The sequence below is a fragment of the Talpa europaea genome, assembly GCF_964194135.1.
Source record: "Talpa europaea genome assembly, chromosome: 5".
Lineage (NCBI taxonomy): Eukaryota > Metazoa > Chordata > Mammalia > Eulipotyphla > Talpidae > Talpa > Talpa europaea.
The window spans coordinates 104,480,958-104,495,948 of record NC_140071.1 but is presented as its reverse complement, the minus strand read 5'-3'; the positions used below and the strand labels follow the sequence as shown (position 1 = coordinate 104,495,948).

At 34.2% G+C, this 14,991-nt stretch overlaps 1 protein-coding gene and 1 pseudogene across 3 annotated transcripts in view; both read right to left on the bottom strand.

The window, feature by feature from the left end:
- Positions 1–1,089: 1,089 nt before the first annotated feature.
- LOC311170607 (UDP-glucuronosyltransferase 2B4-like) lies at positions 1,090–12,534 on the bottom strand (annotated as a pseudogene). The gene is made up of 7 exons: positions 11,756–12,534; positions 9,574–9,721; positions 7,075–7,198; positions 5,201–5,306; positions 4,000–4,200; positions 1,405–1,644; positions 1,090–1,264 (listed from the first exon to the last, which is right to left on the bottom strand). The product of its transcript is annotated as a UDP-glucuronosyltransferase 2B4-like (transcript).
- A 2,141-nt stretch (positions 12,535–14,675) lies between these two features.
- LOC311171438 (UDP-glucuronosyltransferase 2B4-like) overlaps positions 14,676–14,991 on the bottom strand; it is a gene marked incomplete at both ends in the record, with an annotated part of 106,071 nt that continues 105,755 nt past the window's right edge. For both annotated transcript variants that reach the window (XM_084234285.1, XM_084234284.1), the window contains one exon: positions 14,676–14,952. In XM_084234285.1, coding sequence (XP_084090411.1) covers positions 14,676–14,952 — 277 coding nt within the window. The remainder of the gene's footprint in view (positions 14,953–14,991) is intronic.

The following is a 14,991-nucleotide window of genomic DNA, read 5'->3' as shown; positions in this document are numbered from 1 at the left end:
GTAATGATAAAATGCCCTTAAGAAAGTTTTAGTAAATCCCAGGGGCATTGAGAGGCAAAGCTTTCTTACAAATGACAATAAAGCCCATGGACATTTGACTAATAATGATATTCCATTCATTGAGCATAGAATCCTACCATTTTGGGTGCCTTATTTCTCTTTCATCAATTCCTTTGAGTTCTTAGTATGCAATTACTTTACTCTGTTAAGCTTTTTCTCTCATATTTTATTCTTTTTTGATGGAGCTGCAAGTGAAACTGCTTTGTTAATTTTTCTTTCTGATTGTTTGTTACTATTGTGTAGAAACAACAAAATTTTGCATATTGGTTTTGACTCAGGCAACTACACTGAATTCATCAATATTTCCTAAAAGCTTTTTATGAATCAGATCATGTTATCTAAAAATCATGACAGATTTACTTCCCCCTGCCAACTTGAATGACTTTGCATTTTTTCCTTGCCTCAATGCTCTGGTTGTGACTTGTAATAACACATTGAATAAAAGTGGCAAGAGAGCATTCTTTTATCGTTCTTCTTCTTAAAAGAAGTTTTCAGTTTTTCACTTTGACTGTGTCCTGCCGTATGACCTTAATTTTGCCACTTTATTGAGAGTGTTTAATCAAGTAGATGTTGAGCTATATCAGGTAATTTTTCTGCACCTAATGAGGTGATCATATGGTTTTTATACATCCATTTGTTGATGGAATATAACATGTTGACTTATTTGCAGATGTTGAGCCATACTTCATCCCTGGAATAACTCCCAGTTGATCATGCTATTTTTAATGTAACTTGTTGGCATTTTCTTTTCGGATATTTCCATCTTTATTCATCAACGACATAGCCTATCATTTCCTCTTTTTGTGGTATCTTTATCTGGTTTTAGTATCAGGGTCATTCTGGTCTCATAAGAAAAGTGTGAGTAGGTTGCTCTAATGTTTGGGAGAATTCACCAGTGAAACTACCTGGCCCTGGACATTGGCTTTTGTGGAGGATTTGTTTACTACTTCGATTTTATTACTAGTATCTGTAAGTTCAGTTTTTTAAAATTACTTGATTAATCAGTTTTGGTTGCTGTGTGAGGTGGGTTTAGTTTTTGCAAACTCCTCTGTTTTTCCTTGAGTGATTGAGAAGACCCCTTTTCTCACCTTGCGGTATGGCAATGTTGGGAGGAGCATGGGATAAAGTAAAAGAAACTCGAAGTCCAAGTAGTGAGAGAGACATCTCAATGAGGTTAGTAAATCTCTCAAAAACAAATCTTGATCTGAGAAATGAAATTAGAAGAAAAAGCCAAGGGTATACAATTTCTTGCAGTAATCAGCTAGAGTAGCCCCATCTGTGAGACAAACCAGCCGAGAACTCAAAGGCAACTAGTCACTTTTAAGCTTTCCTTTTCTTACTAACTTGTGGCAACAAAATAGATATTTTGTGACGACATACATAGGGGTTGGCATCCAGGCCAGCAGGCACCCAGTCACATCCAAGGAGTGGTAATGGACCCAGGTAAGGTCTTGGGATGCTGGCCTCAGGTGTTTGGCTCCCTTATTTCGCAGGACAAACTCGATCCAGAAGACAGCTCTGTCTAGAAGCTTCATTGGCTGATCGTGCTGTATTCTTGATAATTTCATAACATTTTCCTTATGTCTAGGCAGGAGCCATAAACTTATAGATTTTGAAAGTAAGCTAATTTGCCTAAATATGTCTCTTACTGAAAGTTTTTAAATATGATTCAAAGTGTATGTCATGGAATTGAAGTACTGTGCTTTATTTGGTCTCTCTAGATAGCTTATTTTTAATCTGGGAATGTTCTGATTGACAAATATTTCAAAAAATGAAAATACCCAAAAAGGTGCATAGTTAAATATTTTCTATTAAGGAATACACACACACACACACACACACACACATACACATAGGTATATGTAAGATCAAAAAACATTTACATTCATCCTTTTTATTTATAGAAGATTCATCTCATTGTGTGTGAAATGACTACACTAATTTTCTATATCTTTCTATTTTGAGATCTCTATTTCTTATTTTCCATCATGCAATCAGAATGAATTTGAAACAAGTTTGCTATTAGGACACACTTCTGTTCAAAATTTCTATGTCATTTCTCATCACATTTAGAATTAATTCAGATATGGAGTTTGGACTATGGGAACATACATGCTCATTACCTTGGCAAATTGTTGTCTCCTGTTTCACTTTCCCAGATTTCAAACTCTCCCAGATTGCAAAAGTACTGTAATCAAAACGGTATGATATTGCAATAAAAATAGAAAAATGAGAAATGACATTGAATTGGTAGTCCAGAAATAAAGCCACACTTATTTCAACAGTTAATCTATTACAGAGGAGCCACAAGTGCGCAATGGAGAAAGAAGAGTCTCTTTAACAAACGGTTTGGGTAAAACTAGATGACCAAACCCAAGACACTGAATGGAGAACACTATCTCAACCATGCAGAAGAATGAGCAGATAAAGCCATACACAGTAGTAGGATATGAGACCTGAAAACTACTAATAAATAAACAAAAAATCAAGCAAAGCACTCACTACATCAGATTCAATGATGCCTTTGGGGATAGAAATGCAAAATGAGGGAAGAACAAGCAGAACTAAGCAACTGGATACTATCAAACTAAATAGTTTCTGCACGGGGAAGGAAATAATCATTAAAATGAAAAGATACCTTAAGAATTGGTGAAAATAATTGTCCATAATATATCTGACAAAATGCTAAAAACGAAGATCTACAAGGGACATACACAAATCAACAGAGGGAAATCAAATAAACCAATCAAAATGGACATTGAAGCTAAATAAATATGTCTCCAAAGACAACATACAAATGCCCAACAAACACATAAACATGTTCACTAAAGCTTATTAGGAAAATAATTAAAACCACAATGACATACTTGCTCATATCTAGAACAGTAACCCATATCAAAATCATCAGAAACAATAAGCTATGGCAATAATGTGGGGTAAAGAACTCCTCTACATCATCGGTGGGGATGTAGCATGGTCCAGTTGATGGCACATAGAATGGAGATTACTCCAAATATTAAAATTCATTTACCATATGACCCAGTGATTCCTTTCCTAGGGATCAACTTGAAAAACACAAAACAGTAATCCAGGGTGCTAAATGCACTCCTATGTTCTTGTGCCAGTGTTCACAAAAGTTAAATTTTCGTGATAAATTAAGTTTGCTTTCAAATTCGTGATTTTCAATTATTTGACAGATGCCTTGTTGTGAGGTTACCTGGTCAAATGTCAGATGAAAGTTTCATCTTTTGATACCCCTTTGACTCTTCCAGAAGGGCTGGACTCGTTTGCAATCCCACTGGAGAGTCCCAGGGTTCCCTTTTGCCCACCTCCTTGTCAGCACCTATCCTTTCTCCTCTTTCAATATGGCCATTCTCACAGGTATGAGATAGTAATTCATTGTGGTGTTTATTTGTATTTCTCTAATAATACTTGATGGTGAACATTACCCCTGTGCTTTTTTGCAGCCTTTATGTTTCCTTGGAGCGGTGTCCGTTAAGTTCTTTGGGCAATCTTTTGATTGGATTTTTGTTTTGTTTTTGTAGAATTTTGTGTTCTTTGTATATCTTTGACATCAGTCCTTTGTCTGATGTATGGTATGCAAGTATTCTTTCCCATTCAGTAGGGTTTCTTTCTGTTTTAGTTTTGGTTTCTTTCACTGTACGGAAGTTTTATAGTTTGACGTAGTCCTGCCTGTTTATTGTGACTGCACCCACTGGGAAAAATCCTATATTGTGAAAAATCACCAAGCATTTTTAGAACATAAAAAAATAATAAACTTTAAAAAACAATAAATGTTTAATTGAAAGATATTGGATCTCTGGGGGCAATATCATGCTAATAGTTTCATAAGTAATATCTAAAAATATGAAATTCATATTTATCAGTGACAAAAGACCTATGCATAACTACTATCTATTAAAACTATGTGACAGTCATGAAGGGTCATTAATGACTTTCTTCAATGCAGAAAGCAAGTCTGTTCTTGACATTGTTTCAAAGTCCAATCTGACAGCTGCTCCCTTTGCCTTCATATGAGCAATATTATCAGGTTGATCTGCAAACAGGGCAATGCCCACCATTGGGATGCCATGGTAGATTGCCTCATAGACTCCATTGGTTTACCATGAGTTATGAAAGCTTGGGTGTTATATGACTTAAGATTTAGAATGGATTTCAGAATATCATTAACTTCTTATCTGCCAGCTAAAATGAGATTATGGCAACACAAGAAACTGAGAGTGTCATTGTGTTGTGGATAACAGATTACATATAAAATTCATTGCAGTTTTTCAGATCTTGAGCAAGAAGTATTTCTTTTGCTTTCTAGAGAGGTAAATTAACATCATTGTGTGATTTTTAGGTTGAAAATTAATACAAGTTTCTCTGGTGAAAAAATTCATAAAATTGTCATAGGTAAAAAGAGTCTCTGAAAAATTAAGAATTTAAGATGACATGTTAGAAAACAACCCATCAAACTGAAGTCACAGATTCTAACACAGCAGAGGGCAGGCCTTCAGGAATTCGACAATGGTGGCACTGGAATCATCAGAAGAAAAAATGGCCTGAGATGTATTTTCTTTTAGGGTCATTGGTCATCAAAGAGGGACTGTTATTTTTTTCATTATCAGTGAATGCTGCTATAGAAGGGAAAAGGTAGAAATGAGGAGGGTGTATTGAGAGGCAGATAGTCCAGGGGAAAAACATACTAGTTTCCTGTGCAAATGGTGGAAGAGAGCATGGAGGGGATAGGATGTGGGAAGGGAATTGTTGGTGGAGGCGAGTGAAGCAGATGCACAAATGAAGGTATAAGAATATTTGCTCCAAAAGGTATAGATGTGTAATCAGCTGACAAATTACTAAAATTTTAGGAAAAATTGAGAAAATCCACATTGTGGTTGAAAAATTCTCTATGGGAGGTAATTATACTTGAAATAAAGAGATTGTTATTCTGATCATAATGAAAGCAACTGTTTATACTAATTTGCTAACTAACTGCTACATCTTATCCTTTTCTACAAAGGACTGCAGCATAAACACAAGCAAGTTAAATTTTACCTTCCAAGTTATGGAATAATAAATGTTGACTATATTTCCTTGTGAAATATATCACTCTGGTGGTAGTTACTCTTATTTCAGTGTTTGGTTTTTAGAGTCTTGCCAAGGTCATTCTGAGGGATCCATTTATACAGTTGAGTGTTTGCCTCTAAGGTATCTGGCCTCTTGCCATCAAATCTCCATAGAACCTGTTAGAGAAAAGAAAAGGTCTTATGGCATTAGTCAAATTTCATCGTTAGAGCATGCTTGAATTCTACAGAACTAAAGGAATAATCTAGTTAGGTACATTTCTCAGAGAATAGATAATGAGGACTGGGGGTATCAAATATTTGTGCTTTTACATCTGCAATGACATCAAGAGAAATTTGTGTATTTCTTCTGTGTTGATTCAAACATGATGTAATCATGATATTTCACACTTTGCCTATATGAATAATTGTCTATAGTAGACAAATTAAATTTTCAATGACCAATTCAAATTTTTAGAAATTTTTAGTCAGATAATTTTAGGGCTGAAAGAATAGAACATTGCTATAAATTTCAGATTTATTTGTTTTATGTATTTATTATATACATGTCATCTTCCAATGTGGCATTACAGTATTTCTTTCTTCAAAGTGTGACAGAATGGAATTTATATATACCTACTTCTTCCATAAGTTATTTTTAGCTCTTCATATCTTTTCATTTGCAAAACGTTTATCTACTCAACAGTTCTAGAAATATAAATAATTCAGTGTATTGACATTTTTAATAATACAAATTATCTCTGCTAGAAATTGCAGTAACTTATTTCTTGATATTAATTCTAAGCACACTTGTAAGAAAAATTTAAGAGGTAATTTTTTACACTAACCTAGAGTGTTATTTCTGCATTCAGCTTGGAAATTCTTAAATGGAGAAAAGAGGATTCTGCTGGCTATAAACAACAGCAGAGATGATGAAATGAACCAAAATTGTGATATATCAAATTTTTATTCTACTGGTTGTTAATACGTAAGTGAGGCTACACAAGGCATCAACAGCATTGATTACCATGAGACCTACAACACAGGATTTCCATGTCCACTAACAATGATTCTGATTTTGGAATTCTCCAACAAAACTTATAATCTGGAGTATAATTTCCATGTGTTTTACTTAGTTTTGCTATGTGATGTTAAAACAAATCAGTATCCAGCAAAAATTTTTCTCAGATGATAAGTAGAAACTGTTCCAGTTAGAAAACTAACAAGTACTCCACAAAGACAGGGAGGATGAGGTTTGTTCTATAAAATGGGAAGCAATTATTTGTATGTCTCATCAATAGAGGTGCATATGATATTTTTTCTAACTCAGGTGATTTCAGGTTCACTCCTTGTAATCCTCTCTTTTCTTACTCATATTTTAGTCATTGTGTTTGGCTCAGGTACATGGAAACAGCTCGGTAAAGCCTGGCCATTCTTTATCTGAATAGTAAGCTGAACAGTAAACTGAACTCACCAGGCTAGTTCCAAAAGTTTTAGAGGAGAGAGGCGTGGATTACTGACAAGCCAATATTGCATGATATCTTCAAACTTTATCACTTTCTGCTTAAGGTTACAGTTAACATTTATCCTTTGATGACATCTGTACTGTGGCATGTACTATGCCCTCAGCATTCTTGCATGGAAAGAGAAGAAAGGACAGAGCAGAATTTTGTTTCAGATACTTCCCCAAATACCATTACAATAGCAAATCTACACTTTGTGCCCCTTAACTATATTTAATTTCAATTACAAAGTTAATGCCAGGTGATTATCATAAAAATACCCTTCTTACTGCTTTAATCCTTGTCATGTATATTTTGGTTTGAGCTTATGGGGGAGATAAAGCAGAACCATCTTTATAATTTGCCATGCATGCATAAATCCACATCTACTGCAGAGTTAATGGTCACATTTAGTTGTTGTCCACTATGAAGATACTTTATTTAACCTTTTGTGGTATCTGCCTATGCAATCGCATTTGCTCTTTCTTCTGGCATGTTACTGACCATTGAGCCCAGAGTAAACACCACAATATCATTTTCTCCAGAGTTCTGTGCAAACTGTTCCCCTTCCTGTAAAGGAAAATTTGCTCCATCACAAAAGAGCAACAGCACAATAAACAGTACTAACAAGATTGTTTAAAACTAAAAAGAGATCATCAGGATTAGGAATTATTAGAATAGTGGCTTTTACAAAAAGTGGCAAAATAAAATCACACAACATTTACTTTTTAGCAATTTGCAAATGTAGGGGTAAGTATATTCCTGCTGTTTTGCAAACAATCTTCAGAATTTTTTGTCTTACAAAACTGAAATTCTCTAACAATTACACAATAATTCTTCCTTTTCCCTTCACCGGTCCCTGGCAACCATCATTCTACTTATTTCTATGAATTTGCTTGTTTTCATTCTAGTGTTTTGTTCTGTTTATATAACTAAATATAAGTATATAATGTGTATTCATAAAATTGCAATCTTAAAATACATTTCTTTCCTTCCAACAAATGAAATTTTCATGTTAGGGTTTTTTTTTTTTTTTTTTTTTTTTTGGGATCCTCGCTTGCGGCCAGGAAACCAACCAGTGCTGCAGAGGCTGCAAGCAGCCTCTCAGCACAGCGCTCAACCACTGCGCCACCATGGGAGGCCCTTTTCATGTTAGTTTTAATATATATATATAGATCTTTTAATGACTCCCTAGTTTTGGAAATTTAGAATAGAACCAACATTTTCTTTTCTTAATAACTGCCAAATACTCTTTATGCATCTGTTAATTGTCTTTGAAAGTTTCACTTGTATATATATATATATTTACAATGAGCTATCAGAAAGGAAAAAAAATCCTTAATAATTGTCTCGGCAATGATATTTTATAGAACACCAAATACACAGGCAACAAATGCTGAAATAACAAGTGGGAATCCTCACACAAAAGAGTTTTTGAATAGCAAAGGAAATCACCAACAAACCCAGGCAATTGCAGTGGAGTAAATAGGAAAAATTTGGCATTAGATCTAATATATTGTATAACCTAATATAACTCCTACTGAGCTTGTTTGATAACAATATATTGTATAATTGAAATTTGCTGTGTGAGAACTTGTATTCATTGACTCAACAAATGATTGTATTTGAGTGTCTCCTATGAAAGACACCATGATGTATATTGTGTGAAAAACATGACTAGTAGTTTCTGAGTTTAGGGAGGTCTCAATCCAAAAAGAGAAAGTAACATATAATCCCACGTTAATGTCAAGCATGATCATAGTTTAACAAAGGCATATCATGCAATTATAGATATTCTTTAACCGAGTATTTCTTTAAAAGGCAGTACTGGACACACACACACACACAAATACACATATGTGAAGTGATGGATGTGTTAATCAACTACATGAGGGAAATCTCTTCACAATGAATGTGTAAGTCAAATCCTCACAATGAATACTTTAAAAGACATAATTTTATATATCCATTATACCTCAATAAATCTGAAAAATATGAAGATTGGTTGAAAAGAAATTATACATCAGTCAAATTTTGAGCTTTTTGAAAGTCTTTATATAGTTAAATTTTGTAAATAAAGATTAATAGGTTAAGCCTGGAACACGATCTCTGTTTTATGTTGCGGCAAATCAGAAGGTAGGCAAACAGGATGTTCCAAGCCCATAAAATGATTTCATAAAGGATGCTCGTTATTTAGTTTTGGCTCAAAGGTATCAGTTTAAAACCTATTAGATTTTGCTATCCTTCATAACGAATTTCATCTTTATGTAAATAGATTTCTATTTCAATTTTATATGAAGGGCAGTTTTCAGATACAGATAGAAATTATCTGGTATTGGATAAATATGCAGAATTAATAGTCATTATTATATATGTAGCGTATTTTTTCTCAATGCTCTATTTGTCAGCCAGATTTCTGTAAGTCTTTGACAAGATATTGTACAGACTTGGAGTATGGCGAGAAAACCTGTTTAGTAGGTGTTCTAAGATGTCAAACTCTAAAATATCAAATGGGCGCTGATTTCAGTGCTATAGTGACAGCACAGTTTGGCTGCAAAAATTGTTCAGTCACACATTTTTGATTGAGGAATACTCTTTCTTGGCATGTCAAATACTATTGAAGAGGGCCTCACCGATGGCACAGCAGGTTGAACGCAGTGCCATGAAGCTGTCCGCAGACTCTGCAGGGCAGTTTTGATTCCCAGCAGGCCAGGGAGCAACCCACATGGCAAAGCAGACCTCTCCTGTGTCGCCCACTGCTCCTCTCAGCAGCGTCGGTGGCCCGTCTGCCTGTTCTGCTCCCCGGCTCTGTCTCTGGTGAATTCTCTCACCCTCCTGCACCTCTGTCCTGTACCCCAGCTCTGGTATAAATAAAATAAATCTTTAAAAAAATACTAGTGAAGAGTCCCAAAGCAAATAAAGCAAAACACAGTGGAATAGACTACCTTAGGCAGGGGTTTGGCAGGTTGCAGTGGAGTCCTCCAACAAACTCAAAATTTGGTAAGAATGGGCGACGAAATTCAAAATCCCAGTAGGTTTGAATGAGCCACATTTCAGCTTTCCCCATGGTCTCAGCTAATGTAGTGGGTCTCCCTGGAGGAGTAAAATAAACAAAGATAGAGGAAATGAGAATACTGTAATTTAAATAACAGGTAAATTTCTGAAAGGAGCTTGAAATGATGTAGACTAAGATGTAAAATTTTCTGTGGTCTGCTAATACAAATATATGTATAATGTGTAATATGGGATAAATATACATGAAAAAATATATAAAACATTTACATTATATATGTACATCATACTTGTATATATCAATATATGCACTATTATGAAACATACAGTCTATTTAATAAATTTATATAAACTCTATTTATTAAATGGTCTAGAGGCTCTAAAGACTGTGCCCCTGAATGTGTCCATCAGCAAGTACAGGATTCCACAGGGGTTTTACATCTCCCAAAGGAGTTGAGGTTTATTCACCCTCTAGCAGACTGAGAGGAAGTTGCTTCCAAAGACATACAGAGAGTTATGAACCTTGGATTTGGACAAGAGACTATGTCTCCCTCTGGACAAACTCAAAAAAAAAAAAAAAAAGCCCTCTATTTCTCTCCATTTTTATGCATTTCTCAAACACACTGTCAAGCTGTACATGATGATATATAACAGGATCACTTTTGGTGCACTTTTTGGGAATTTTGTTTCTGTACAAACACATTTTGTTGTTGGAATAGCTGATTACCTTTGGATGTCAACAGTGTCATCTCTAATAGCACCTCAGTATACATTCATGAGCATAACTGATTACTCAGCCTAAGTCAATATAGAATTAAACTTGTAGTAGCTTACTTTTTAAAGCTGCAAATGCAACAGAGGCAAAATATACTTTATTACTTGAGCTCCACATAGATTAGGAAATGGAAGAACTTTCCCTGGTAAGTCTAGTTTCTACAATTTGGAAACTTATTCCCTGGAATTAGTTTTCCCTATTAAGCCGCTAAGTTCCTGAAAGTATGGCTTAATTTATTTTACCCACTACTGAATTTGCTTCATGTTATAATTTTAATAACATTTTTCTAAGAATGCATGATAACAGCAAATCATAACTGGATGATTTTTACAATGTATGAAAAAGAAGTGGTGATCCTTAATTTTGTTCACTGTATATTTGATGAGAAGCAGTTTTCAAACATCTAATAAAAATTTGTATCTCTACTCCTCAGCAAGATTTTAAGACTTTTATGAAATAATTTGTAAGTAGTTGTGGAAAGAATGTATAATCATCGCAATATTAAAATTATAAGTCAGAGTTTGCAATAGTGCCTCTCTCTTTATTGTTAAAACAGTTCTTCAGAATATATATGGGAAAATAGATGAATTTTTACACAGTAAATTGAGAAAAAAAACAGAGGTAACAATCTCCAGTACTCCATATAATTCTGTGTTAAAAATATGTAACTTCTCATTCTAATGTCTGCTTTGATCAGGGTAGGTAAAAAATTTCTAATGCATTTTCTAAATAATAAATAAGAGTGTATCACATAATATGTAGGATAAAAAGGTATAACAGAGGATTTTTCAGTCAGTGAAACTATTTTGTATTTTATAATAAAGGTGAATACATGTTATTACAATTTGTCAAAACCCGTAGAACGCATAACACTATTACACTGGAGTGTGATGTTTGAATGATGTAGGATCATCTACTGCAACAAATATACCACTCTTCTTAGAAATACTGATAAGAGGGAATTTTATGCATGCATGTACCCAGGAGTTATTTGCAAAATCAACAGTAAATGTTTCTGTCGACCTAAAAATTCTGTGTAAAATAACATACATTACAGATAGATAAGCAAGAATGGATATGAATTTACATTGATTCTTTCGGTTTAATTTGTGTTTCCTGAATCCCTAAGGTGTCTTGCAATAATCATGAAACACAGGGTTCCAAATTATCCTGTAATTTTAAAATTTCCATGACAGTTTTGAGATTGAGTGATCATTCTTATTAACAATCATCACTTCACTCATAATGGACAAATCCCTCTGACCATATAATTATAAAACATTCCCTTCCAAGATACTAGAAGGTAAGACAAAACTCCACCAACCAAAAACATGACTTACCTAGTACTTCATTATAAAACTCATTCCACTTCCTGTAATTTATTCCTTGGAACCAAAAGTCAAAGTAGGGCACATATATCATATTTTTTACCCTTTCCATGAATGTCATTTGATCACTTAATTGTGACAAAACAACAGGTACATAGGATGGTGGGATTGGAAATTTTCCAACATGCTTTTCAAATTCATATCCAGGTGTGAGGCGTAGAGTGTACACAAAAGGTACTTTAAGTAGCTCTGCCAGCAGCTCACCACAGGGTCCCACGGAATCTGCAAAAATGAGATCAAGTCTTGATTCTTGGAGTTTTTTCATAAGTTTCGTGTTCTTGACTACATCTCCACAGAGCTTTTCAGAAATATGCAAAAGTTTCCAAACCAATTCTTGCATTTTTGAAAAGTGTGACCAAAAGATGTCTTTAGGCAACTCATAAGTCCACTCACTCACTATTTGCTTGAAAGCACTTTTAAAATCATTTTGAGAGACAATAGAGGAAAAACTTCAAATTTAATTGCAGATGGTTCACTGGGATCAGTAAGAATGGAAGCTCTAGATGTCAGAACAACCACTTCATAGCCTCTCTCAACAAGTTCATCCAGAATTGTCTTCATGTTGATCCAGTGGCTAGGGTCGTGGGCCACACCAGCACCTTTCCACAACTCCCAAAGCTAAAGTAACAACCCAGTTGAAGCAGCAGAAGAGCTGAAGTCCATTTCACAGACATCTTGGTGAAATCTGAAACTCCTTTTAAAATTGTTTTTCTTTTCTGGCATTGCTCATGGTTATATCTTGGAGAAATCAATCAGGAAGTTAAACTATAACTGGCACACTTCAAAGTAAATATATTGTTTACAATTAAAATATTTGTGTGACATGTGGAGAAAGCAAAAGTATATATGACCTTGTTTGTATACAAATAGGTTCAATATCTTTTTGAAGATTAGTTGTGTTATCGCCAGGTAAGAATTAATGATAGATTAATATATAGAAGAATTAATTAAAGAATTAATAATTATTTACAAAATTATAGAATTGGAAGAATGTCAAGAACAGTGGAAAGGGCGAAAAGGTCCAGTTTGCCATCTGCTGATAGAAGAATAAAAAGAAAACTCTTGTGCAGCTGAGTGCAAATTACTTGGAATAAGATATTGTTTGTTTTTAATAAGGGTTTTCTTAATATTTAATTCACATTCTATTTTCTTGCTGCATTTAAAATGTAGAATTCAGTTTTTATAGTATATTCATAGAAATTTTCACCTTCCATGATATCAAATTCAGAGCATTTTACCTTCATCAACAGAAACTTTTACACTTTTGCTGGATCTTCCTAAATTCTCTTTCACCCACGTTCTATCCAAGAATATAGCTAGTTTTATTCTCTATAGATTTTCCTTATCTGAACAATTTCTGTAAAGGGAATCATGCAATATATGTTCTTTTGACATGCAAACCTAATGGCTTAGATGATATGCAGTGTTGCAACACACGAATGAATGAGTAATGAACAGTGAATGAATGAACAAATAAATAAATGAATAAGTAAAATAGGTGTCATGGAATTCAAATGAGTGTTTTTATTTCATTTGATTCTTCTTAGATAGTTGCTTTCACATTGGAAAATAGTCCTCGATAAATGTTTATAAAAATGTAAGATAGGCTTATTCCACATGAAATAATGGCAATAAGCTTTTATTAATTTATTTAAATTAACTTATTTGTCTTTATTATTAAGCTGTAATAGTACTTTATATATTATAGATATTAGATAAGACTGAAATATTTTCTATTTTGTGATAGTATCCTTTTGAGGTACAAAGTTTTGTTTTTTTTTACGAATTATTTGTTAAATGTAAGAATACTTTTAATGGAGCCTATAAAAGTAACTATTTAAGTGCTCATTTTATAACTAAACTATTCTAATTGTATAGTACAGTATTTGCCTTTACTACACATTTATATCACTCCAGAGCACAGATGGTTGAAACCTTGTTCCTAATATGATGGTATTAGGAGGTGGGTCCTCTGCTAGGTGATAGGATATGGACTGGAGCCCTTGTAATGGGATTATTGCCCTTACAGAAAAAGACTTCAGAGATTTCATTTGTCCCTTCTACCACATGAGGATATAGCAAAATGAGTGTTTATTTTAATTAACCTTTTTTATTTTCTTATTTTGTTTTTTATTTTTGTACAATATTTGATATCTCCACTCATGTGTGGTTCCTACTAAGTCTCCCACAATCACATCACACATATATTAAAAAAAATTTTTTTTTTAATTATTTATTTATATATACTTTACATCATTGTTCATTTTTGTGCAATGTAATCTTTCTCCTCTCAGGTGTAGTCCCTAAGAATTCCCACCACTAATTCATGTGTGCACCATCAGCATAGTCCCTTGTGCTCTTTCCTCCCCTGTTTTGATCCCTTTTCCTCTCCTACAAAATGTCTCTGACTTATAGTTGCCTGTTAACTTTATTCATTTATTTTTATTTTTTTCCTGGTCCCTTATTTGGTTCCCCTATGATCCTCCTGTAAGTGAAACCATCCGATATTCATCTTTTTCCTTCTGACTTATTTCACTGAGTATAATCCCTTCAGCTCCATCCATGTTGCTGCGAATGGCATGAGTTTATCTTTTCAATAATTTTATTTTCTATATTTTACATCATTTTTCATTTTTGTATAATGTAACTCATGCATTTTTATATTTCTTTAGTCTTCTCCAGCTATTTTCTCTTTGGAATGACTTATCTCTAACTCTCAATTGGGTAATAAATCTCTCAAAAACAATTTTGGTCTGAGACATGAAATTAGAAGAAAAAATCAAACATAACAAGAAAAAGGGACACTTATCCCTCAATTCCTTGCAGGAATAAACTAGAGCACCCTGTGTGAGACATACCAACTGAGAAGCAACTATTCCCTTTTGTCCTTTCTGGTTTTGACAAACTTCTGGTAACAAAACAGACAACATTTTGTGATAGCACACACAGCAGTTGCCACACAGGCCAGCAGGAACCCGATCACATCCAAGGAGTGGTACTGGACCCAGGTGAGGTCATGGGAGGCTGGCCGCAGGTGCTTGGCTCCCTTATTACGCATGACAAACTCAATCCAGAAGACAGCTCGATCCAGAGGCTTCATTGGCTGATCACGCTGTATCCTTGATAATTTCATAACATTTTCCTTATACCTAGAGAGAAACACAAATTTATAGATATTGGAAAGAAGC